Source organism: Mytilus californianus, unplaced genomic scaffold, assembly GCF_021869535.1.
Source record: "Mytilus californianus isolate M0D057914Y unplaced genomic scaffold, xbMytCali1.0.p SCAF_18, whole genome shotgun sequence".
Lineage (NCBI taxonomy): Eukaryota > Metazoa > Mollusca > Bivalvia > Mytilida > Mytilidae > Mytilus > Mytilus californianus.
Genome location: NW_026262666.1, coordinates 9,018,751 through 9,046,435, shown reverse-complemented (window position 1 = coordinate 9,046,435; position 27,685 = coordinate 9,018,751). Strand labels below are relative to the sequence as shown.

The window sequence follows — 27,685 nt, the reverse complement described above, 5'->3', positions numbered from 1 at the left end:
GAAGTCTATGAAAAAGTTTTTTTACTGTATTTTTAAAAATTATTTGTCAAAGTGAAAGTAGCTTTCTCAGTTTCTGCACTGAATATCCTTATCATGGCGTCCAAGGATTCGTACGGAATTGTTGAGTGGTATGGAAATGGAAACGGACACCGCTGCGGTTATTGTAAAAGTTCAAATGGCAACATTTCAGACGGTGAATATTTACATTATAATTCTCCAAAGATTATTCAATAGGCTGAGTTAATAGCAGTGCCGTTATCAACGTTAGGGAAACAAAAAATATGAGAGTTGTTGGCATGTTGCTATGACAAATGAAGCATAAACCCCTTGAATGAAGTGTCCAGGCATCGTGCTCAGCATATTTATTTTGATGTTGTGCAAAAAAAGGTTTGCCTTTAAAGTACGAAACGAAAAAATAAAATGAAACTAAAAGAAACGAAATCAACGAAAAAAACCAACAACAAACAAACAAAAAGAAAGAAAGAAACGAAAAAAAAAAAAAAAAAAACGAAACGAAATAAACTAAACATTTATCGAATATATTATAATTATGAAACGAAATATATATATTCTCTCCTTTTGGCATTTATAACCTTAGAATGGATTGTTAATAGTTGATAGTGATGAATTATTGTTTAACGTCCAGTGACAAACATTACATCCATATCTGAAACGATCAATGATCCAGAAATTTTTTCACACAATTTCGGTCATTTTGAGATAACTTAAAAGTTGGTGCCTTTTTTCAAAATTGTTGAAATCATACTAGATTCATAGCATCAACGAACTTGTTTTGACTGTTTCATCGCATTTACTTCATGAATTTTCTTATCATTTATCTAAAAACATTCAAGAACAGTTAAGGGAAGGCAACAGTTTAAAAATGAAACGATTTTAATGACTCAAAATGGTTAATTTCTCAGACATTAGTAACGTTTCTTTCGATTTTGAAGACGAAATTAAAACTGGATGTTTTGCGACAATACTAAAGTACAAGTTATTCCGGACTCATTTCTGGGATTCGTTTTGTTTATCAATTTGACAGGAAATCACCGGCCTTTTAATTTTTTTACCTATTAAAAGTGTTTGAATAATACAGATAATAGTTGCACTTGTCTTATTTAGCATGAAATAATTTTGCATTTTACGATTAAGTGTCTAATCTGCCGAAGAGAATTTCACACATGCGTATTACCACGTTAATAAAGTGTTACTCGTGGAAAATTACTTTTTTCTAAGTAAATTAAATAAAGTTTTAATTTTTAAATCAGAATTGACGATTGTCATTATTGAAAAGTAATTAAATAATGAAGACAGTTGTCACGGAATTTTAATTTCTTTATAATATTAGTTCTGAGCTTGGGATCAATGTCAGGTGTGAATTAAAAACACAGGTAAAAATTGATTAGCGATCATTAGCCAATATTTCCCGCAGGCATTAATATAGTTATTAGGAGGGCCCTCAGGATTAAAATACTATAAAGTGGCAGTTTTATTACAGGAAAGGGATAACAAAACAAAAACAAGACCGTACAAGATGGCGATTAAGAAACCTGATCTCAACGAAAATGACCGCAATTATTTCTGTAAAAAAATTAAATTTGTCCTAAATCCCAATTTTTCGTTCAGGACAAATAAATTTCAGATTAGGTCATGTCTGGCAAATATGACCGTTTCCAGACCCTTGTGCAAGAGTTCACATTATGGTGTTTATGGCGTAAAATTAATTTGATTCATATTTCATTCCAAAGGGTTCAATGGCACCCTTCTGAATTTTATTAGCTTATCTGGCCAAAAGGGCCATCAAAGCTTTTGCCATCACTCTCTGTCCGTCTGTCTGTTCTGACAGGTAAATTTTACACATTTTCATCTCGGGAAACATGGATCAAAATATAGCCACAATTGCAAGATTCCTGATGATTTATGGACATGATGGAAGGCCCTTAACAATAACAAGCAATTTTCATTTATTTAAGAACAATTAAAAAACATTGCCCATTAGACAGATGCATTATTCAGTTTTAATTGACAAATCCCCCTCTGAAACTACACAGCAGACGTGAACCAAATTTTATTGAAATTAATAAAGCATTTTTATTACACAGCATACATCCTTATCTTTATAAGAGAGCAAGAAAGAAATACATCTAATTAAAGTTAATCGTTATGGCTTCAAATGCAAAAGAAGAGTAAATATGTAGGACTCGGAACCGCGATGGTACTCCGAACCGTGATGGTCACGCTGAAGTGCGATGGTCCACGCTGAAGTGCGATGGTGACATTATGACGCTAACTTGTTGATAAGTATGCTGAAGAGCGATGGTGGTTACGCTGAAGTGCGATGGTGGTAACACGCTGAAGTGCGATGGTCTGCCTATGATATAGAGTAAAAAGCAAAATGTACACGAGATATTTAAATGAAATAACATTATTCAGGTTTGACCAAAGTAGCTGCTAGCCTCGCACTTGAAAGATCGTTTTAATTTCTGTTTAGTTTAAAACCAAAAACTTTAAAATCTTCATTTGTTTTAATCTAATTTTGAATTTGCCAATTCTTAGATAAGTACGCAGTAGTATGGTGTCAGAAATATTGGTAGTCACGGCGTGTAGGTCTATATAATAATACTTGTCACGTTTTCCACCAAAAACTGAAATTAGCTGATTCGCCGCTGAGGAGAATAAAATATATAGGTAAGTACACGTAGGGACCAGTCAGGTTAATTTCGGCCTAACATGTTGTAGAAATTAAATTAAACACTTTAAGCACAATAAAATAAGGCTACATTGACGGTGTTCTTACAAATCAACTTGATATAGCAAAAACATTGCTAATGCTAGTAAGTAATTTCATCATTAAATTGTCCACACAAAATCGTGTAATGCATACTTGAAGAGAAGTCAAAATTAATATTTAGATCAAGACATTTTATTTGTCGAACAAAAGGTTTGCGGCATTCTTCCGAACACTGGTTAGCTCATCTGCAAACCAAGTTCATATTTTTGCCGCTTTGACATAGCTTTAAATATTTTTATAATATCCGCCAGCACTGCTCAAACCTGTTCTTGACTTGAATCCTTCGTTACTTTTTTTTCATTTCTTTTGTTCGCATTAAACTTTTATCTACAAAATCTTATTCTCCTGCCTGCGTATCTATGTTGTATTTGATGTAACGTTGTATATGAAAACGTCACAATATTCAAACGTCATGCCAAACCATCGCACTTTGATCAGTGAAAGGAACATCGTACTTCGGCGCGGACCATCGCACTTCAGCGTGACCATCGCACTTCAGCGTCCCCATGGCACCTCCAAGTCCTACAAATATATTATATATTTCATTTCGTTATTATAACATATTTGATGAATTTTGATTTGATTTCGTTTGGTTTCGTTTCATATCGTGGAATCCTTTTTCGTTTGTGTTTGTGTTTGTTTTGTTTCTATTTTGTTTTGCTTTTATCATGCTTATCAGCTTATAGGCACCTGTAAATAAGTACAGAAAAATTCTTCAGAAACTTTCAAAATTGTGCATGATTTTGGGGAAAAATAAAGTTCTGTTTTCACCTTTCTTCAGAATCCAGGTAGTTTTCCCCCTCCCCTTCCCATCAGATTCCATACACCAATCTCAAGTTGTTTTATATAAAAGAATTACACTGGTTGACCTGAGATCAATCGGCATAATTGACGTCATCGAACAGTCGGTTCTTATTGTGACATAATAACATAAAGCATCATGATGTAGGAAATTTATGGGAAAGTTCACGAATTTGAAAGTTGTCTTTTTCACCCCTGCTAGAAGACATCTTTCAAGTTCATGTATTTTCCCCTGCATTTCCTTTGCCACTGTTCAATGATGTCATCATGTGGTAAAAAAATGTTAAAAATGAAAAATTCAACCTAAGTGCGCAGAAATTATGGTGACAAACTGACCTGTGCATTATTATGGCTTGCACTGTGTGTGTTATGGCTGGACATATATGTATACATTTTTTCTTATTCTTTGCTATAAATAATCTTGCTGTTGATGCATTGCAAATTATAAATCAATTAGTCTTTCTGCTTTTATTTTTACACAAGCTGATCAGCCAACTGTATGAACAAAATATGAATTGATATGTTGAATGATTAAATTGATTTAATTTTGTTGTTTTTATTAAATCTGATTGTGTGAAAATGTTTTTTTTTAGTGTCTGACATTGAAGTTTACATGTATATGTACAATATAAGCAGCATAACTAATATTCTTGGTTACTATGTAATTTGAGTGCCTCCCATCCCTAAACCAAGACATGCAAGATTAATTTTGGAACAGCCCTTAGAAAATTTGACAAAAAATTCAGTTAATTTGAATGGAGCCAATTGGTACCAAACATTGTGTCTTTGATAGCTTAAAAATGATATCCTAATAAAAGATGCTTAAAATTTACTAAAAAAATCAATAAATCTAGCTATCGTGCCTATGGAAAATGTATGAATAACATGATTTTAATATTTCTTGTACATACATTTAGTAGACTGAGTTTATGCTAGGCATAGAGACCAGTGGAGGGTAAAACCAATCTCAGAGCCTCTGGTACTATGTAGTCAGGGTCATGTCTTTCATTCATCTTTACTTCAAATTTCAAGTAAATTATCTTATCTTTGACAGTCAGGGATATAACTCTATAGGGTTATTACAGGAAATAACTTGCATGTGTTATTACAGATATTTTTATGAGTTGTCTACTCTTTAAACCTAAAATTTTCTAAATCTGTAATAACATATGTTTGTTATTTGTAAAATACATGATCAACATTTTAATTTCTAGTGGGCTCTAGGGAACTCTGGAAACTTTGCGCAGAAACTAAATGCATAGCCTTGATAACTAATTTTTGAATTAAATTAATACACATATCATTAACCATGGTAAATCAATGAGACAAGGCTTTTAAATGATTAACTTAGCTGTAATAACAAGGCTTAGTTATTAAAGGCATGTAACTTATTATATGAGACACTTGGGAATTACTGGGAAACTTGCGCAGAACCTCATTACATGCTCTGGTCATTATTTCTTACAATGAATTAAAATAAATTGTAATTAAGCATGATGTATGTCTGAGCAAATGCTTTGGAGTGATATAGAGAAGCTGTAATAACACCCTTTAGTTATTACAGGCCATTTTTTTCTGTAATAACATAGGTGTATTATGCATGATTGTCAAAATATGAACTGTTATATCTTTCTATAGTTAAGTATACATAAAGACAATAGTAATATCAATAGAACCTGTATACATTTGAACAAAACTAATGATGCATATTGTCCCTTTGAAACATGTAACATACATATGTTATCACAGGTCTTTGATTCTTTAGTCCACAATAACAAACATATGTTATTTTTCTCTAATAACCCTATAGAGTTATATCCTTGACTGTTTGATAGATATGCATATAAAAGATTTCATTTCATTAAACAAATAAGAAAACTATGTGCATTTTACATACAACAGTATTTTGTACATTATAGCAAATGGCAAAAATTTCACAAACAAAATCATGAGTATGGTAATGTCAAATATGAATTGATTCATCATTATTTGTAAGGCACTAATTTTTGTGAATTTGATGGGAATAGGTGAACCACAACTTTAAGGTGGAAATTTAAATTTTTGCCGAGCGGAGGGAGGCGAAAGTTTTTTTGGGGTAAAATTATCTAAATATTCTTTATTAAGCTGAGGACAACCCATGCATTGCAAATTTTAGGGGGACACACGCCCGTCACACCCCCGAATCTGCCCCTGTTACCTATAGTCTTGTGTGAGGATTTAGTCAAAACCACGGAATCAAATATTCACGAAAATACAATATTGCCTCAAACAACAAAAAAAAGTACCGGTATGCATGATAATCCACAGTAAATTAAGATATGGGATATACACATTTTGAGAATTGCATGCTATTTAAGATCAAACGTTTTGGCATAAATTTACATATTTGATGTTATATAATTGAAGGAATGTGGGCACATGCCTTGACTGTACAGAACTATCAAGATCTAATTGACAGAGGATGGAGAAGGTATGTGGTTCTATGTTGATGAACATAATTACTTTTTATACATTGTGACTTGGATGGAGAGTTGTCTCATTGGCACCCATACCACAAGAATTATTTCTAATGATAAATAGCCTTGGTACCCTAAAAATAATAATGAATTTACAGTATATAATTTCATGATCAATTATCATGATTATACATGTAATTGTTTCTTGTAGAAATCATACAAGTATTAAATGTAAAATTTTGGCAAAAAGTAAAGTTTTAGATTTTGTAAGGGGAATTCTACTTTACTGATGATTCACTAACAAAATTAGGTAGAACTATATAGCTATAAATGGACTTAATTTTGAAAATATGGAAATTAAGAAAAATCTTAATTTATCCTTTTTAGAATTCCTATGGGTAGCAACTGATGATAACCAATAGTTGGTTTATTTCATGCAAATGATTGTAAGAGCTCTTTTTTGTTTTTTAATCCGATTGAACAACACACTGCTGTGCCTTTGAAGCCAAAAGTTAAAGGACAAATACATAAAACATGTTATCTTAACCAAGATAAGAATAAGAAGATGCGGTATGATTTCCAACGAGACAACTATCCCTCAGAGACCAAATGATGTGGATGTGAGCCACAGTAAGTCCAGTTAGTAAGGTGAAAAATTGCATAACTCTGCAAAAAAAAAAGAAAAAAAAGACGCTTTTTAAATTGCATGACCAGTTAACACTTTGAATTTTCCCCTAACAAAACTTCTTTATATATGTCTTTTAGGAGTGGGAAATACTGTTACAAACCGCTAATGAACAAAACATGCTGTCCACATTATACCATAAAAATGGAGGCACTAAATTTTCGGATGAATAAATCACATAAGAAGATTATCAAACAGGTCAACAAATATCTTATACATGGAATAAAACCAGGAGAGGTCAAAGGACAAGATCAGGATGAGGCTCGAGATGCCCCACATTCAGAAGCAGGGAATGTGCCAGAAGGGGAAACACCAACTGTTGATATGAAAGGGGAGACAACTCCGGGAGTAGAAAATACAGCAACTTCATCAACCCAAATTCCAAAACCAGAGACAGTGAAGGATAGTGCAATGGATATAGTAAAATCAGAAGATGCTACAAAATCTAAAAAAGAAATCAGAAAGGGTAAACATTTCGATATTTGCATAAAAATTGTAATGAAACAGTCAATCCATGTCTCTCAAGTTCAGGGGTGAGACTGAAAATAGTTGTTTAAAAAAATAATTTCAAATGGTTAAAAAGATCTTAAATTTTTTTGTTTTTTGGCTTTTCAAATTAACATAACAATTATATATATCACAGTAGCAAAAATAAGAGGTAACAATGGGTAAAACCCATACTATATATAGTAAAGGTAAGTTATAAATTGCCTCTCTATTACATTCTAAGGATTCATTTATTTTTGTGGATACTAATTTTCATGGATTGAGGAAAGATTGTATTTTCGTGGATATTTGATTTGGTGGTTGTACCAAATTTTGCATAAAAGCTTATTAAATATTTGTATTTCCTTGAATATTTAAATTTGTGGTAAACCTTTACCCATGAAATACACAACAATATTCAACTGGATACTGGTTACTGGGTTTCGGGAAGACACAAAATGTGATATAAACAATATTTTTTTAAGACACACTACATGGTTTTTGTCGAGCCTGCGACTTTTGTCGCAGAAAGCTCGACATAGGGATAGTGATCCGGGGGTGGCGTCGGCGGCGGCGGCGTAAGCTAACTTCTTAAAAGCTTTATATTTTAGAAGGTGGAAGATCTGGATGCTTCATACTTTGTATATGGATGCCTCATGTTACGAAGTTTCCGTCAGTCAGATGTCCATTGTCCTTGACCTCATTTTCATGGTTCAATGACTACTTGAAAAAAAAGTTAAGATTTTTTGTAATGTTAAATTCTCTCTTATTATAAGTAATAGGATAACTATATTTGGTATGTGCGTACCTTGCAAGGTCCTCATGCCTGTCAGACAGTTTTCACTTGACCTCGACCTCATTTCATGGATCAGTGAACAAGGTTAAGTTTTGGTGGTCAAGTCCATATCTCAGATACTATAAGCAATAGGTCTAGTATATTCGGTGTATGGAAGGACTGTAAGGTGTACATGTCCAACTGGCAGGTGTCATCTGACCTTGACGTCATTTTCATGGTTCAGTGGTTATAGTTAAGTTTTTGTGTTTTGGTCTGTTTTTCTTATACTGTATGCAATAGGTCTACTATATTTGGTGTATGGAATGATTGTAAGGTGTACATGTCTAGCTGGCAGGTGTCATCTGACCTTGACCTCATTTTCATGGTTCAGTGGTCAAAGTTAAGTTTTTGAGTTTTGGTCTTTTTTTCTAATACTATATGCAATAGTTCAACTATATTTGGTGTATGGAAATATTTTATGATCTATATGTCAGTCACGCAGGTTTTATTTGACCTTGACCTCATTTTCAAGGTTCATTGCTCAATGTTAAGTTTTTGTCGAGCCTGCGACTTTTGTCGCAGAAAGCTTGACATAGGGATAGCGATCTGGCGGCGGCAGCGTAAGCTAACTTCTTAAAAGCTTTATATTTTAGAAGATGGAAGACCTGGATGCTTCATACTTTGTATATGGATGCCTCATGTTACGAAGTTTCCGTCAGTCACATGTCCAATGTCCTTGACCTCATTTTCATGGTTCAGTGACTACTTGAAAAAAAAGTTCAGATTTTTTGTAATGTTAAATTCTCTCTTATTATAAGTAATAGGATAACTATATTTGGTATGTGCGTACCTTGCAAGGTCCTCATGCCCGTCAGACAGTTTTCACTTGACCTCGACCTCATTTCATGGATCAGTGAACAAGGTTAAGTTTTCGTGGTCAAGTCCATATCTCAGATACTATAAGCAATAGGTCTAGTATATTCGGTGTATGGAAGGACTGTAAGGTGTACATGTCCAACTGGCAGGTGTCATCTGACCTTGACCTCATTTTCATGGTTCAGAGGTTATAGTTAAGTTTTTGTGTTTTGGTCTGTTTTTCTTATACTGTATGCAATAGGTCTACTATATTTGGTGTATGGAATGATTGTAAGGTGTACATGTCTAGCTGGCAGGTGTCATCTTACCTTGACCTCATTTCCATGGTTCAGTGGTCAAAGTTAAGTTTTTGAGTTTTGGTCTTTTTTTCTAATACTATATGCAATAGTTCAACTATATTTGGTGTATGGAAATATTTTATGATCTATATGTCAGTCACGCAGGTTTTATTTGACCTTGACCTCATTTTCAAGGTTCATTGCTCAGTGTTAAGTTTTTGTGTTTTCGTCTGTTTTTCTTAAACTATAAGCAATAGGTCAACTATATTTGTTGTATGGAAGAATTGTTAGCTGTACATGCCTGCCTAGCATGGTTCATCTGACCTTGACCTCATTTTCATGGTTCATTGGTCAATGTTTAGTTTACTTGGTTAATGTTAAGTTTATGTGACAGTTGTCATAAAGCTTTATATTTAGGACTATCAACATCATATCAATGATTAGTAAAGAAGGCGAGACAATTCAGCGTGTGCACTCTTGTTTTAATTACAGGTGAGGGAGCAGATCCAAACAAACCACCATGTCGTAAAGCTAAAGATATCAGGATAGAGATGAAGAAGAAAAAATTACTAGCGGCAGGCAAGGATCCTCAGGAAGTGGAAGAAATGTTTCAGGTAAAGCTAAATTATCCTTTCTAGCTCACCTGACCCTTGAAATGTTGAAAAGATAATATTTCAATATTGCAATTGTTGATCAATGGTGTGTTTGATTGCTTGTTTTTGCTATCAACACTATTGCAAATATTTCATCCATATTCAAGACAATTTTGAAGAATGGACACCAATTTAAGAATGGTTGATGTGATTTGAGGAAATGTTGCATTCAAACAAAACAATTTAAGATAAAATCAGGTTTTTGCATTTAAACACAATTTAAAATGAAATCAGTTATCCTATGTGTACAAAGAAAGAAGCTGGGACTAATCGTACATGAAGATAACTAGTTTATATTTTTTTTACCAAAAGTTACCTCCCCTATTTTACACGACAATGTTATTTTATTTACAATATGGTTCAACTTGTTACATTTAATACAAAGTAGATCACTTATGTCAATCAAGCTGATCCCCCTACAAACATTGAAGCTGTTGTCACGTTGAGGAATACCTTCTTTGCCCCATGGATGGATACCCCATATCTTTTCTTTTCTATTTTGTAGCACATGCAAAGATGCAGTTCAAAATTTTAATTCATATTTTGTAAGAAGAATTTGTTTAAAGACATTTGTATATAGATTGTGCTTATCTTAACAGATTTTTTTTCAGAGAAAATGAGCTTTACAAAATTGTATTCAATATTTCATAAGAAGCAAAAGTAATTTGATAGACATTTGTGTTTGTATTTTTTTTGTCTTTACATATTTTTACAGAGATTTTTTTTACAAAGTTATATGTTATATTTCATAAGAAGCAAAACTCATGTGAAAGATGATTTGTATATGGTTTTTAATGCGATGATTTTAACAGAACTGTTGTTATTTTCACAGAAGAAGAGCAATCCTACAGATGGCGTTAAATCTTTGGAGGACTATCTAAATGAACCTTCAAACACAGATAATTGTGCTCATAAATTAGAGGTAAGGGTATGAATTTAATAAACCATTAAAATCTTTTATGTACAACCTAAAAATATGGAAAGATTTGATATTACTAGATACGACATCTACACATTAACATGTTGTAGGGTATTACTAGCTATAGATAGGACATCTACACATTAACGTGTTGTAGGGTTAAGGACATCTACACATTAACATGTTGTAGGGTATTACTAGATAGGACATCTACTCATTAACGTGTTGTAGGGTTAAGGACATCTACTCATTAACGTGTTGTAGGGTTAAGGACATCTACTCATTAACGTGTTGTAGGGTTAAGGACATCTACTCATTAACGTGTTGTAGGGTTAAGGACATCTACTCATTAACGTGTTGTAGGGTTAAGGACATCTACTCATTAACGTGTTGTAGGGTTAAGGACATCTACTCATTAACATGTTGTAGGGATAAACTAATATTTTTTTTATCATTCAACCCTTTCCTTTTTAAACTTGATTTAAAGAATAACAAAAAGAACAAAGATGAACATACAATGAAATTCAATTAAGAAAAAGCACTTATGCGACTGTCATACGAGTGAGAGGTTAGCTAGCTATAAAACCAGGTTTAATGATAATCTACCATTTTTTGGTGGGGTTCGTGTTGCTTAGTCTTTAGTTTTCTATGTTGTGTCATCTGCACTATTATTTGTCTGTTTGTCTTTTTATTTTTGGCCATGGCGTTGTCAGTTTGTTTTTCGATCTATGAGTTTGACTGTCCCTTTGGTATCTTTCGTCCCTCTTTTCTACATAAGGAAATGCTTGTACCAAGTTGGTTGTTTCCATTCGTTGATATATTTGAGCTTTTGATTTTGCTTTTTGATAAGGGACTTTCCAATTTGAGTTTTCCTTGGAGTTCAGTATTTTTGTAATTTTACGCTTTGAAAAAGGTATGGAGTATTTTTGTCAAGGTAGCTTATGATTTAAAGAAAAATATTTAAGATTAAGAAAATGACTATCAAAAACAAAATTAAGGAAGAAATTTATATTCAAGGTGGTACCAAACACCTTGACTAAAATTAATTTGGCTCGTTTAATCTTCATTAGATTTTGACAAAATATTTATTTTGTCCCTTTGACAAAAATATAAAAATTTCAAAAAACTTGAACCACACACTTTATCGTAAAAATTTCATTGGATATATAGCAGTTTGACAAACACTAATTTTGATCATTGAGAAGCTTTATATTTCTTTAACAATAGATCGTGATTAAAAAGTTTAGTTGATTTTACAGAGTTATCTCCCTATAGTGTTATGTACCACCTTAACAGACAAAACCTTATTACTCCACTAATAAGCTACCTATTTATTATTTGAATACTGAAAGAAATGATTTACTAAGAGAAGTATACATTCAAATTAAAAACTAGCAAAATGTTAACATTGGATGTTTACATAAAATTGACCAACTTTAAAATCAATTGCATGTAGAAATTTTTTATCCCAATGTCTCAGATATTGCTTTTTGCTGTATATAGCTTCTGGTTCTCTCCTGGTACCCCTGCTTCCTCCACCTTCGAACATGATAAAGCCAGGGTCTTTGAAAGTGGTATTAAACATAAACAAACAACCAAATAATATTGAATTTTTCCTCTGGCTTATATTTGCTTAATTTTCGAGAGAAGAATTTGGACAATTTTAATATATGTATAGACTAAACCATCAAGTTTATTGGTTTTATTTGCTGATGGAGTTTGAAATTGAAGAAAAGGATTTGAACTTTAAGATTGAACCACCAATTATCTTGATTTCAATTTCAGATAAAACTTGTAAGGTCTAATCCAAGATCACAAGAATTTGAAGACTCTTTCAAAGAGTCACATTCTGTTTATCATTCCTACCAAATGAAAATCCACGGAGATCCTCCAAGCAAGCCTTCAGAAGCACAGTACACTCGATTCTTATGTGATTCACCTCTTAAGGTAACTATGTCCTTTCTAATTCTAGATTAAACTGATTAGGAGTAACCCACGGCAACGTCCAGCATTTGTTGACAGCTTTAAAGAATCACATCTAGTCTTTAAGAAATACCAAATGTCCATACATCATGAAGATGAAAGCGACTGTGATATAAGTCAGTTTGAAAATTTTCTAGTTGATTCTCCACTTAAGGTAAGGGTTTGGAAATTTTAATGTAAGGCTGCTTTTTTAATGGATAATTATTTAATTTAATATCAAAGCAAAAGATTAATTTGCAAGACCTCTATGCAACAGAAATGCAGCATATTTGTGGATGATTATTAAATTTAATGTCAAAGTTTTGACTGTTAAAAGAAAAAGTCAGAGAAGCTCGAAAAAAATAAACAAGATGGACAATTTACATTTATGTATTATGAGTTTTTTGCCAGTACATTATTTTTTTCCTCACAAAATGGGATAATGCATATGGCTACTGCCAGCAAAAAAGCAATATTTAAATAACATTTATTTCTTATAGGAGACAAAAGGAGAAGATAAAACACATGGCCGTGTATCCATGGGATATGGATCCTTTCATCAGCATTATATACTAGATGGGAGAATTATAGCTGTTGGTGTGGTAGACATTCTTCCGCACTGTATATCATCCGTTTACTTATACTACCATCCTGATTATTCATTTCTAGCTCTAGGAACTTATACAGCCTTACAGTAAGTCATTTTTGTTAGAATAACAGACATGCTGAAATTGTGTTAATCTGACAATTTAAAATAGCTGGTAAAAAAGACAGTCTGCCTGACCTATGATACTAATATAGGAAGGTTTTAAATAATTTCTGTCAGACATTTTATCAGAGACCTTGACCAGACAAAATATGTTTAATTGATTGATTGATTGTGTTCAATGCCAGTTTCAGCACTATTGTGCATTTTTGTGATGGTCAGTTTGTAATGGTCCGGGAACACAGTTATCATCCCTTAATTTTCGTTGTCTACAAATATAGTCCCTAGTGTGGACAGTGTGTTACTTGCCATTTTTTGTTTATACCCTTTCCAAATTTATTTCTTCATGTTTTATGCCTTAAATAGCAAGTAGAGGGATGAAACTACACTGTAAAAAGAATTGGGTCATGAATTTTTAAAGTAAAGTAGTGATTTGGTCCAGCTTAAAAAGGTTAAAAATCAGTATTTCGGAAGCTGTCAAAAGAATTCAAGACCCCCTTAACATGAAATTGTCCATATTTTGAGCTAGAGCTGATGAAGTTTTCTATAATATTGATATAATTTGTCCAAAAAGTAGTACACCACACGGTAAAAATATTATTGAGAAAGCGCAGGTGGATTTTTTTAATTTCCATTTTTTGTCTAAAAGAAATGCACTACAAAACAACTGTGTTCTCAGGCCTACTGGTAGAGGAAGCCAGAGTTCCCGGAGAGAATCACAACCTTTAGTAGGAAACTGATAATTCTAGTCAATTAAGATTATAGTTAAATGCACCTGCCACATGTGGAATTTGAACTCGTAACCTAAGTATTGACAGGCTAGTGATACAGTTGTTCGACTACTTCGACCACTTGGCCATCAAGGCCCTAAAATATGTATGAAAGGTCAGGCAGATTTTGATACCTCTGATATAATACAACACAAAATGTTTTGGTAAAAATGTGATCAATTCAACCACGTATTTACAGAAACAAAATATAGTAAATGAATTATTCTGTATATCAAGCTAGAGAAAAGGTGTATTTTAAAAATAAAAATTGCACAACAAACATTTTTACGATAATTAAGACTGTACTTTGACCTATAATGGTTTACTTTTATAAATTTTGACTTGGACAGAGAGTTGTCTCATTGGCACTCATACCACATCTTCTTATATCTATGTAAAAAGCATTTATTCATCAAGTGATGATGCTGTGATATTCAAAATTCATTTCATACATAGAAAAACCTACACAAATTATACCAATATGGAATAAGATAATTGTTTATCAGCAATTTCTACCTTTTGTCTTTGATCCTGATGATTAATATTTTATTTAGAATAGATCATGGACAGGACTTGATACTTATAGAATAACTAATCGAAGAATTCAAATATAGAAAAATGTTCAACGAGTGACTGAGCAACACATTAATTCACGAATGCGTGTAGCACATGAGTTAATTATCAGTGTTGTTGGGTCAGGAGTTGTAAATATTTCGATATTCTTTTTATTACATTGACAATGTGCTTTTTGATAGAATTAAAGTAGAAAATGTAAGGAACTATATCTTTTTCTACGCATTCACAATTTGCTGTGATGCGATGTCATCTGCAACACCTGTTGTATGACGTCAGAGGAGTGAAATAACCGAGTTTATTCAACATGTGAAAATATCGGTTTTTATTTCACTGCGAAATCACAGTAATTCTTTGCAGCCAATGTAATAATTTTTGTTCATATATTCAACCAAAATACACGTATTGTTAAAACAAATTGCAGATTTAAAGAATAATGGCATATTGACTTCATCAGCATGATCAGCTCGAATATCAGCTCTCACTTGCAGGCTCACTTGACATTCTTGATGATAAAGTCATTATTCTTTATATATTATTGCAGGCTTACTTTTGGTAACATTCTGTATGAAATATACTGTTTCTGTACAATACATGTACTTGTGTTTTACTCCTTTATTGATGCCCTTTTATTTTTCAGGGAAATAGCATTTACAAGATCCCTAAATAAGATGGATCAAGAACTGAAATATTATTATATGGGTTATTATATACATTCCTGTCCTAAAATGGTATACAAGGTAATTAATTATGAGTTTCTTGGTACATTCCAGAGCAGCTGACAGACAAAATGCCTACAATTATATTTGAGCAAAGGGTCAAATGGAAAAAGTTACCACTTATTTGAGAATTTTGTTTACCAATTTTACAGTAAACATAACGGGAAGCTTTTTGAGTGGAGTGCATCCTTATCATTTTTGTAATACAACTACACCAATTAAACTTTTTAGTTTATGTTTGACAGCTTGTATTCAAAAACACAAGTGACAATGGAAAAAATTAAAACCTATTTCAGATTCTAAAAGTCAAAATAGAGATACATATTGCTGAATATTTGATTTCTGTAAAACATATAATTTTAGAAGAGAGGCGAAAGATAGAAAAGGGACATTTAAATACATGTCAAAAAGCAGCCTACAAAAATTATCTGACAACGCCATGAACCCCCCCCCCCTTTCTCAAAAAAACAAAACAAAACAAAAGACAACAGCACACAAAACACAACATAGAAAATTAAAGACTGAGCAACACAAACCCCACCAAAAACTTGGGGTGATCTCAGGATTAGGATGTGAAACAAAAAAATATAAAGGCATTGACCTCGCATAATGCAGCAACGACACATTTTCATGTCAATCCGTGTAAACTTATCGATGAAATGCAGACGATGTGATTTTATCAACCTAATAACTATCACAACCCTTTGTATGCGTAAAATAAATTTACAGCTATTTCATGTAATTTCATTTTGTATACAAAATAACATTTACAGTTAACTCTCGTCTCAAACTTGATTGAATTGGAAATTTCAGATAAGTCGAAATTTTCCTGTGGTTTTGTACTTTGTTCCATATATTAAAATATATGTATTTCGACTCTTGATGAGTCCACATTAGATGAGTTTAAATTTCTGTTGACTCGAACCAAATTTATGGTCCAAGGTAAACAAAAGCATTTAAATTACATTTTTTATCTCAATCAAATTCACATATTACATTGTATGTCCAAACATGACCACTATTTTGATTGTTGACATCTTTTCCCCTTGAGTGTTTACCTTAGGTAAAATTTGCTCACCATAATGAATTATTAGAGATACATTGTTGTAGATTGAGAAAAATGATTTTAAAGGTGTTATATCAATTAACCATAATCCTGCATAAATGAACTTTGTTGTGCATAAAGTGATCAAAACTACTCAATTGGCATCTTTAATCTTTTACATTTACTTTTTGGGGAAAAAGTACGAAATAATAAACAATGAAAAGAAATCTTAATTTCCTCAAATCTCTTGCGTTTTAACATGAACAACTTTGGCAACTTAAAATCATGCTAAGATCGATTGGAAATTGTTCTCTTTAGCTAAAAACCACAGGAAAAATAACTGTAAAACAAGAAAAACATCTAATTTTATCATAATAATAAAAGACCATACATATGAGTACAGATTCACCGATCTCAGACCAGACTATGGATCCCCTATGATACCCATATTGGTTTTATTTATTTTAGCCTTACTAATCTAAGCAAGAGATGTGTCCATTGGTCTGTCAAAACTTTAGGTATTTGTTTGAGTCAAACTATGGGTATCTTGAAATATTTCTCTTGTATGGCTGACTTCAAGATAACAAGAGTAGACTGTAGTTCTGAAAAATTGCCAATAATAAGAACTACCACCTCGCACAATATTCTTGCTGACAAAGTCAGTATCAAAAACAAAAATGCCATTATTCTATATAAGTATTGATTTAACTAATTAGCTGTTTTATTGCAGGGTCAGTATTATCCTTCCTTCCTTCTATGTCCAGAGACTTACACATGGCAGCCTATAGAGAAATGTAGACCTAAACTTGACCAGAACAGATATTCAAGATTGGCTCCAGATGGAGTTGGTAGGTTTTATAGGATACAAAATAAAAAAAAAAATTCTTGTAGGAAAAACTTTAAATGATAAAAGGATTAATTTGACTGAAGTATTAAAGCAGTGTTGTGTTTGATAACTTTGACCTTTTGACTTTTGGCCTAATTCTAAGAAAGGGACCCAGCTGGTGCAATCATTTGTTTAAATTTTAAACATTTTTGCAATTACATTTATAAATCTTAATTCCCTATTTTGTTTGTATTTTTCGTAAAAATGTGTTTCTGCAAAATATGGTGTCATGCTGAATTTTTTATAATCAGAGTTTTCCAAATCTTTTCTCCCTGGTGTTCCTTGAAGAAAACCTGCTGGTCCTCACTATTATTTCTATTGCAAAATACCAAAATTGTGTCGGATCCATTGTAAAATTTGGTGGTCAAAACCTTTGGACCACCACTTTTCGAGAACTTTATCTTCAAGTATTGTCTAATAACCTATTAAGCTAATGGATGCAATTTACAAAATGGCCACACTCAAATGGATACTTCAGAAGAAGTTGCTAATATTGATAACATTGCTGTTAGAGCAGGGTGTTCCAGGGGTTGGAACCCCCTTTTTTTTGAAGATCAATGCTTTAAATGTGGACGTATGCTTGGAACCCCTTCTTTATGCTGGATTTGAACCCCCAGTTTTAAAAATGACTGTATCCGCCCCTGAATACCCAATTGATATTTCAGCAGAGCCTCCCCTTATGGTTTTTGTAATATGTCTACATCAATAAAACTCATTGCATTGAAACAAAGAATTTTGTTATTTTGCTTTTTTCTTGAAATTTATAATAGATAGAGTTCCTCTTGTTTACATTTTTAATTATCAATGAACAAATTTTGAGTCAAGAGTATGAGTGAAGTAAAACGAGTAATATTTTTTTTCAGAGGATGAAAATCTAAATGTACCAGATGACAAGATTACAGTTCTTTATATGAGGCAGTTGATGAACTATGCTATATATACACAACTTAATCCTAAGGCCAAAGATGCTAAAGCTGTTAAAAAGTACTCGCAACTCGTTGGGAAAAAAGTTGCTCCAAATATGATGTTATTCAGATCAGGTTAAAAAAATCCCCCAAATTTATCTGTCAGGTTTTTGTTTACTCACATTCGTAGTGTCAGATGATTGGGATTACCATCAAAGAAAACCATGTGCAGTTTTTGTGAGAAGAATGATCAAAGAAGCATTTAAAAGAAATGTCAGGATACCTGTTTTTGTTCTCACAATATTCTTAAGGACATTCAAATACAGTTTTGATGCACATGGTTTATTTACAAAATTTGCATGCAAGCTATTTTTCATCTAGTAAATTCAAATATGTAATTAACAGTATAAATGGGATCAAAATTTAAGAAATTTACTTAAAATTTCAGTTTCTTGGATATTTCTATCCTTTGGACAGACATACCTAATGTTTTTGTTTCAAAAGATAGACACAAGTGGATTTTTGTTAAAACATTAGGAATACCTCATTTACATATTACTAAGTATACTCTAAATTTGTGTAAAAATTCCTTTAAAATAGTTCATTCTTATTAAAGTTTAATGAGTTTAGAAAAAAAACAGCATTTTTTGCTGTATATTTATCTATTTTAAAAAAAAAATCATTTGTGATTTGTTCATAAAATTGATACAAATAATCTTCATACATAATCAAACCAGATGTCACGTTTTAAAAAGAGGGGTCCATGTTCTTGTTTTCTAGCTAATGATTGAAATCTGTCGAAAATGCATATTTTCCGAATACATCATATGATGTCGCGAAAAATAACATTTTACATTAAAGATGTTATTTCCTGCCCCTGTAACAGTATCATTTGCCCTTAAGAAGTAATATCTGGCAACTTATGTCCCTTTATAACGTTATATGCAAGCCAGGCATCATCTGTGTCCTTCGGACACATTCTGCATTTATTTATATGTATTATTTTGTGATTCTTAACAGACTTAAACTTTAGATGAAATTATTCCTCAAGTTTGCTACACATCTTTACATCAGTTTAAACTTTAATTACATTTAAAAAAATTTCCTCTTTCCTCTTTTTATTGGAGGGAGGTTTCAGATGCATTTTTTTAGCATATATGTTACTGATAAATGCAAATTTCTGCATATTTCATACTGATGAAAATGTATTGCCTAATTCAAAAGTAAAAAAAAAATATATGTCATATCACACTCACGACTCTATTATATCAACCCTCAACTAGTACAGGCTGCTAATTGAGCTGAGATATCGGGCGGATATTATATTGTGTATACAAAACCTTTATTAAAATTACATATGTGTGTAATTTTGTATTCTTCAGCCATGTGAAAGTAAAAGTTGTCAGACACAAAACTGTTACAAGTATTGTTAAGTGTAATTTTCTCAATTTAATACATTAAATATAAAAAAGCTTGCCTTCACCAGTAAAGTGTATTCAATAAATAAAGACAAAAAATAATGGTATATCTCTATAAAGAAAATAAATTTCTGATACATACTGATATAAAAAAAGAAGATGTGGTATGATTGCCAATGAGACAACTCTCCACAAGAGACCAAATGACACAGTAATTAACAACTATAGGTCACCGTACGGCCTTCAACAATGAGCAAAACCCATAGCACACAGTCAGCTATAAAAGGCCCCGAAATAACAATGTAAAACAATTCAAACGAAAAAACTAACCGCCTAATTTATGTACAAAAAATGAACGAAAAACAAATATGTAACACATAAACAAACAACAACAACAACTGAATTACAGGCTCCTGACTTGGGACAGGCACATACATACAGAATGTGGTGGGGTTAAACATGTTAGCGGGATCCCAACCCTCCCCTAACCTGGGACAGTGGTGTATGTTATGGATTTTTTGCTGTTATTGATTCTTAGGGGGGAATATTTTTATAGTTATGTAGGTTAAAGACTTTTCATGATGTAATATAATTATTTTCATTTGTTTACATTGTTCTACAGCCATGTGAAAGTTGTGTGACACAGAACTGTAACGAGTATTAATATATGTACTTTTTAAATAATTTATTTAATCTTTTATGTTCATTTGATTTTGAATGATCATACCTATTTAACCCTTTGACCGCAACGTTTTTACAATGAGTGTCTTGTTGTATGTGGTATTATTTGATCAAGGTTGTGCAAAGAGTTTCAGAAAACCTTGTCAAATTGTATTTTTTTAAGTCATATCTGTCAATATGAGGTTATACTGTTATTTTTTTGAATTTTAAAGATAATAGAATATATATTATAATAAGTATGCAAGATGTAAAAGTTTGTAAAAGTTTGTAATGCTTTTGTTTGTTTGGAAAAAATGGCCATTTTGCACATACTTTTCTATCAAAGTATATGGTCTTACACAGGAAGATATTTAACAAACTTTTACATCTAAAGTATACTAAATCTTGTAGCAAAACACATTTTTGGTGAAAGCATTGCCTCTTTATTTAAATATTAATGACAAGATATGAAAATGAGGCTATTTTACACAGTTTCCGCCTCTTTGCACAAATTGCCAGAAGTTTGAGACCTGAATACAGATGAAAGACAAAATGAAAAAAAAATATATATACTGATGATTGACAGACTATGTCTTATGAACATCTGAATTTGGTATGCTATCTGGCAGATATATAATAAATTTTGATTTTCAAATTCAGGGGGCCAAAAAAGTGGCCTTATTATACCTGTCCCTTAACAGAAAAAATGTATACTTTCAATCATGCATGTAAGAACCACTAACCATTAGGCTGATGGTACTCTCAGGAATAAATAACCTACCAGTAGCTGTGCCAATCCAGTTGTAGTATTAAAAACGAAATACACATTATTATTGATACCAATTCCATGCACACAACATTTTTTTCTGGAATAAGAATGATAATACCCATGTTTTTTACTTCGTCATGTGAAACTGCCTCTAAGAAATTTTAGGTCTGTTATATATGTAGTTAGCCAGATTTTTAAGATATATTTGTGATGGCAGAAATATTATGTTTTAAGGAATGCTTGATTGAAATAAGCAAATCAATCCTGATTTGATGTTATATCATTATTTTTATAAGTCAAATGTATTCTTGTTGACGGTTTTGTTATGTTTTTACTTTTTTCCCCCAAAGATATTATTTATTAACAACTAACATTACATTTCAAACTGTGCAATTGTGATAAAACATGTTTTGTTATTAAAGCATACTTTTATAAAGTTTTGAGGTTTTTTTTTTGCGTTCACATTCACAGACCTGCCAACTTTCATGATTGATGGGGGGTTCCCCCATGAGAGGTGTTGCCCTTAATTTTGAAATTCTTTATTATATATATACTAAACACGTCAAAACAGTCATTTGAATGAGTTAAAAGGGTATTCAAGCAAATACATATTCATTCTAACATTATAGTATTAGATTAAAAACATAAGACAATATGAGCATAAGGTCCTCTTGCTCTTAAAATCCCTCATGGATTTTGAAAAGTTGGCAAGTATGCATTCAGAAAGTTAATACTATGGTATTGCAATATAAATAAGTGCATTAAGTGACAACAATATACAAGGTGAGCTTATACTGTGACGTGCAAATGTAAGCCCCCCTTATGGAGCTACATACATGGTTAATGCATAGATTTTTTACATGTCCAATTCCTAATATTGCCTAATTTGGCCCCTCCCCCCTTTTCAAATTCTGGATCTGCATCTGATGAAAAGACTTAATGCAAGGTCACAAATCCTGGACAAAACATTTTACTAGGATGCAACTGGTATGCCATACCACATAACAAAGTGGTCCTCAGAAGAGGCTTTACCAAAGTCAAATTTTTTGGTAATCAAATTGATCCATTGTTGATTTAATAGCATAAGGGGTAGTCATAAATGGCAAAGAAATACTATGACTGTACAACTGAACATTTTGGGGGATATGGTAATGGTGTCCCTCCTTCCATTTGCCATTTGTCTATCCATTGGAACCACATCAATACTCAGAGACTGTTTGACATTAAGCTTTCATACTTGGTAATTGAAGACCCATTGGTGGCCTTCGGCTGTTGTCTGCTCTATGGTCGGGTTGTTGTCTCTTTGACACATTCCCCATTTCCATTCTCAATTTTATTGGTAAGATTATTTGTCGTCACATTCTCTTGACTGTATGTCATCATATTTGCCTGACTGCTGTGCCGTCATAAATATGACACCTTGTGAATGCAACCCCTCCGAGTCCATTTTACAGAAAGCTCTCAAACTCTGTAGGATTGTTTGGTATCTTGTTTAATTTGTGTTTACTTTTGAATTTGCCTTCATTCTACCAATTTGGATAATACCATGTATATCAATGAGTCCATTTTAAATGAATAGAAAACATAATATAATGGCTCAAAGCATCATAAAATTTGTGACCATATATATCTAAGTGCGGTTCCAATTCAAAGTTAGGATATTGAGTTATTATCAGGAGTCCGTTTCACAAAAATACTTACAACAAAAATTGATCTCAAGTCATGAACAATTCAGTATACTTACGACCAATCTTTAATAGTCCTAAGTTTTTTTGTGAAACCGACTCCTGGGGCATAATATTAACTTGTACTATTACCAAGTTTTCTTCTAGAAACTGCTTTTTGCACAAATGTCAGTCTTTTTTAATATCTGTTACGTTGACCTTAGAGTTGTTGACCTCAAAATTAATATAAACCATGTCATTATTACAAATGTATATACCATGTGAACATATAGGTAAGTTTTGTTTCAATCTCAAATAAGATTCTTTGGTTATTATCCATAAATACTTTTCCTGCACTAAATTCAGTCTATTTTCCATGACTTTGACCTTCATTCTGGATGTATTTATGCAAATGTCAACATAAATATTTCTCTCATTTAAAGTGACTTCATTTCCAAATTGAGTTCGAATCCTAATTTAATCATGGAAGAAAAGGGGTTATTATAACTCTAGAAAGAAGTTTGGTTCCAACATTAAGAAAGGGTTCAAAATTGTCTTGAAAACCATTTTCTGATCTGACTATTATATAATAATTTTTAATATGTGTGTCCTTGACCTTTGACTTGTCACCTTCATAATCAGAATTGATATTCCTCTCATTATATATGTCCATATATCCAAGTGGGATTTCAATTCCAGGGAAGATTTTGGAATGATCCTCTGAAACCCTTCATCTGCACTAATTTGGGTATATTTTTAGCCTTCAAAAATTTGACCTCAGAATCAATAGGAATCTATATATTCATGTGCAAACACATGAAAATGATACTGGAGTTTGATATAAACAGGAAGTAGAAATTGAAAGAAAATAATTACAATGTTTAGTTGAGAATCATAAGGATAACACACATTTTTATGCCCCCGCCATAGAGGAGGGGGCATTAAGTTTTACCCTTGTCCGTCTGTACGTACATACGTACGTATGACCCAAAATTGGTTTCCGTTCTCTAACTTGAGTTTGCTTATCCAAATGTTATGAAACTTATACACAATGCTAATTACCACAAAATACAGATAAAGTTTGAATTTTGGTGGCGTCACTTTAACCGTTCTAGAGTTATGCCCCTTTATTAATGTAAAAATTCCAAAATTTTTAGTTTCCGTTCTATTACTTAAGTTTGCCTCTACCAAATGTTATGAAACTTATAAACAATGCCTATTACGACAAAACACAGATCAAGTTTGAATTTTGGTGGGGTCACTTTAACCATTCTCGAGTTATGCCCCTTTATAAATGGAAAAAAAATGCAAATTTTTAGTTTCCGTTCTCTTACTTAAGTTGCCTCAACCAAATGTTATGTAACTTATACACAATGCTCGTTACCACAAAACACAGATCAAGTTGAATTTTGGTGGCGTCACTTTAACCTTTATCTAGTTATGCCCTTTTATAAATCGAAAAATTGCTAAATTTTTAGTCTCCGTTCTGTAACTTAAAGGGAAAATTCGCGATTTTTTACTTATCATCTTATTATGTTCATAATACCATAAAAAACATATTCACCAAGTCTTATCTGGATATGAACAATAATAAAGAAGAAAATTGGGAATTATTAATTTTATTTATTCGAACTTCCTGACATCTGTGACGTAGTTTAAGTCTTTTTGCATGCCGGGAGTGGATTAATCTCATTTTAAGTCTTGTTCGTTAATCATCTTATAACGCGATTTAAAGCGCATCGACGACTTTTGGCGTAGCTATTAACCAACTAATAATTCAGAAAGAAAAGTGATCAGCCGTGCAACTTTTAAAATTAAAATGCACCTTTTATATTTTAAGGATTTCTGATATGATTATACTAATAAAAGTAAATCATACAATAGAATGTTTTTATGATTTTTTTTTTCGACGGATATGTTGAACAAACATATATAACTGTAATAAAAATGCATGTTTGTATTCTCACCTATTACTTCAGTCGAGGATTTGTCTTACTATACAAATCCTTGCTTCAGTCTAGTACTGTGTAAATACAATGCATGTGTATTATACTGACACCACCTGGTAAAGGCGTGGTTAAATTCACGGTTATTAAAAGATTAGCATTATGTAATTTTAGTCTTTTGATCTTCACAAGAGTTTTGTGTGGCCTCAAGGGTTCACCGGTGTAAGTATGAAAAACATGGGGGAAAAAAGGATAAGACAGAAGTGCGGGTTTGAGACAGGATATTTTTTTTTATTATTTGGGGAGGAATATGGTGGCAAAATAACTGAATCGCCGTTTTATATTTTTTAATATTTTGCGTTAGCTCAATTTTTTAATAAATAAGTGATCATTTTGTTGTAACATCGAAATTCTGAATTACTTTCAATTAAATAATTTTATAGATAAAAATGGCTCACGAAAACGAGCGTATAAATCAAAACTGTACTATTTCAAATTATCATCGGCAACCTTGAATATTTATTTAAATGTGCAGAGAAAATTATCAGTTGCATTAATATAGTTTGGTCCGTCCAAAGCGATCTACATTTACCTAATCTGGAATGCCCTGATTAAAATATTCTAAATCTCACAACGTATAAATTCTTTAGCTATTTGACCAACGATGTTTTAAAAAATTAACAGAATCAATCTAACGTCAACTTTCCTTTTTTGAATGGAGAAAGACCGGCGGAATCAATTTTCAATGTGCTTTATATCTTGTACCTTTGCAAGACTTATCATTCATTCATAAACCCACTCTAAACCAGAGACATATATACGTCCGTTTAAACTGACAAGAAAACTCCTAAAACGGACAAGCAGTATATTCCTTAAATTTCTGTGATTTAATACCAAGAAAGAAAAAAATCCCGAAATTAATTTGATCATACTCAATATTTTTCCTGGAAAATATTCACATCCTCATTCGGTCTGAAAAAAAAGATAAGAATTTGGTATACAGAACATGCCGCGAGAAGTGTGAATGTCATAAAACCTAATTGTTATATCAGAAACCATTATAAATGTGAACCTGTATACGTAAGACCTCATGGAACGTCACCTAAGATCACCTAACCACATACAGGTAATATACAAGTAGCTCTGTTAAACCCGGAAATGTCAAGGTTAATCACTACTGATACAGAATATACCAATGCAACGAAAATTCTGATGATTGTGAAGCATGACCATTCATTATTTTAGAGGCGTCTTAGGTGGGGGATTGCCGGAACGATTTAATTTAAATTCTGACTAGATTTTTTTTTTCTTCTCAATTTAAATTACTGAACTAAAAAAAAGAAGAAAACTACGCTCAAGAACAGAATTCTTCTTGTAAATTCATAAATACACCGTTCCTATTTTGTAACTTTCGATAGACATGTACTCCAAACCCCCCCCCCCCCCTTCCCCAAACCTGGGAACAGTATATCTTACAATGTAAATAACAAAAAAAGAGAAAAAGAAAGACATGAACGGTAAATCACATCAGATTCAGATATTTATATAGTTGATTGTCGTTAGCTAGAGATGTATACATGTCTCTGCGTTAACTTATAAAAATAACAGGAAAGTATAAACTTGAAATAGATTTATGATGAATACTTTGCAACTGCGACAACCCTTTTTATCACAGCGTACATGCATGTATTTAAATGACTGTCCGTTATTTCGATTAAGAATGACAATCGTACGTAAAATCCTATAGTTCATGGTGAAACTTTTTGTACCAGATATGCGACTTTTCGTATTTATATTTTCTCTTATATTACTCTCATTTGATATTTTATGCATAAGTGCAATATTGGGAATGGTTTATTACCACCACAAGCTAACTAAATAAATTAATCAACCCTCTAGCTGACCAGACGTTAATACAACTACTATCAGTCTATCCGCAGTGAAGTTTCTTTATTTCTTCAAATAGGCTTTTTGGGTAATCATTAGCGTACGTCCAGTGGCATATATATTACATGCATGTCGGAACAGGAAAATTGACATCAGGTACTTTTAGAACCATGTTCACATTATTATACATTATACCCAACAATTGTGATGATGACGAATTTCATAAACTGTTCAAAATAATCTTATTGAAAAATAAATCTGTGATTTTACTATGTCCATAACTTCGATGAACCAAAGCAAGTAATATATCGAACTGTATTTAAATCAGATAGGTTCTGGATGTTTCTCTCGTATATTCAATTTACATGTATATATTCTAAATTGCGACTATCTATAGTTCCGTAACCTTCTATCTAGGCGTATAAACCAATGATCGACAAGTGCGTACATTTTGTTAAATCAATATTTGTATGTTTCAAGATGTCCATACTTATTGACAACGAGTATATACTTACATTTTCCCCCAATTTACCCTTGGAAAATATGTAAATAGATTTTTTATTTTATCAAATCTTTTTTTTTTTTAATTATTTAGATTTTCATAAATATCATTCTTTACACCAGAAAGGTTATTTATAAACAAGCGTATGAGTTTAGTAATGACTAGTATATCACTATCGGACACGCAAGACAAAGATGTATATTACACCTCATAGTTTCAAAATGGAAAGTTACAAGTTATCGGCCGTGTACACTGATCAATACCCTCAGAAGTGAAGTGATGCACGAACTTGCTTTACGTAATTGTGTAATAAGAGTTTTAAAGCCCGACAGGAAATCGCTTGAATACCTGGACGTGTCACCTCACAATACCTCTGGGATTTCTTAAGCCATGCTAGTGATCAGATAAGGGAAGGTCCGAATTTATTTAAATACGTTTATTACATAAAAGAATTATGAACAAACTAGATTTTCGAAAACAATTTTACACGGAACACTTATTTATGACTTTGAACTTTGACTATTAACTAATTTCCATTAAAATTTCTTGT

General features: G+C 32.2%; 1 protein-coding gene across 2 annotated transcripts; it reads left to right on the top strand.

Annotated features, from left to right (window-relative positions):
• Nucleotides 1–63: 63 nt before the first annotated feature.
• Nucleotides 64–21,576, top strand: LOC127726677 (arginyl-tRNA--protein transferase 1-like). Of its 2 annotated transcripts, none has more exons than XM_052234124.1 (10): nt 64–193; nt 6,002–6,065; nt 6,817–7,202; nt 9,644–9,765; nt 10,637–10,726; nt 12,696–12,860; nt 13,186–13,379; nt 15,375–15,474; nt 17,229–17,346; nt 18,248–21,576. In XM_052234124.1, the coding sequence occupies exons 1-10, from the start codon at nt 94–96 to the stop codon at nt 18,427–18,429; spliced, it is 1,521 nt and encodes a 506-aa protein (XP_052090084.1). In that variant the 5' UTR covers nt 64–93; the 3' UTR covers nt 18,430–21,576. The 2 variants fall into 2 exon arrangements, with proteins under 2 accessions (XP_052090084.1, XP_052090085.1); XM_052234125.1 differs by lacking the exon at nt 12,696–12,860 and adding an exon at nt 12,509–12,670.
• Nucleotides 21,577–27,685: the final 6,109 nt, after the last annotated feature.

Coding starts and splice junctions, on each gene's coding strand:
- LOC127726677 (XM_052234124.1), top strand. CDS start 94: ATGGCGTCCAAGGATTCGTACGGAATTGTTGAGTGGTATGGAAATGGA. Junction 194..6,001: donor AAATGGCAACATTTCAGACG/GTGAATATTTAC, acceptor ATATAATTGAAG/GAATGTGGGCACATGCCTTG. Junction 17,347..18,247: donor ATTGGCTCCAGATGGAGTTG/GTAGGTTTTATA, acceptor ATTTTTTTTCAG/AGGATGAAAATCTAAATGTA.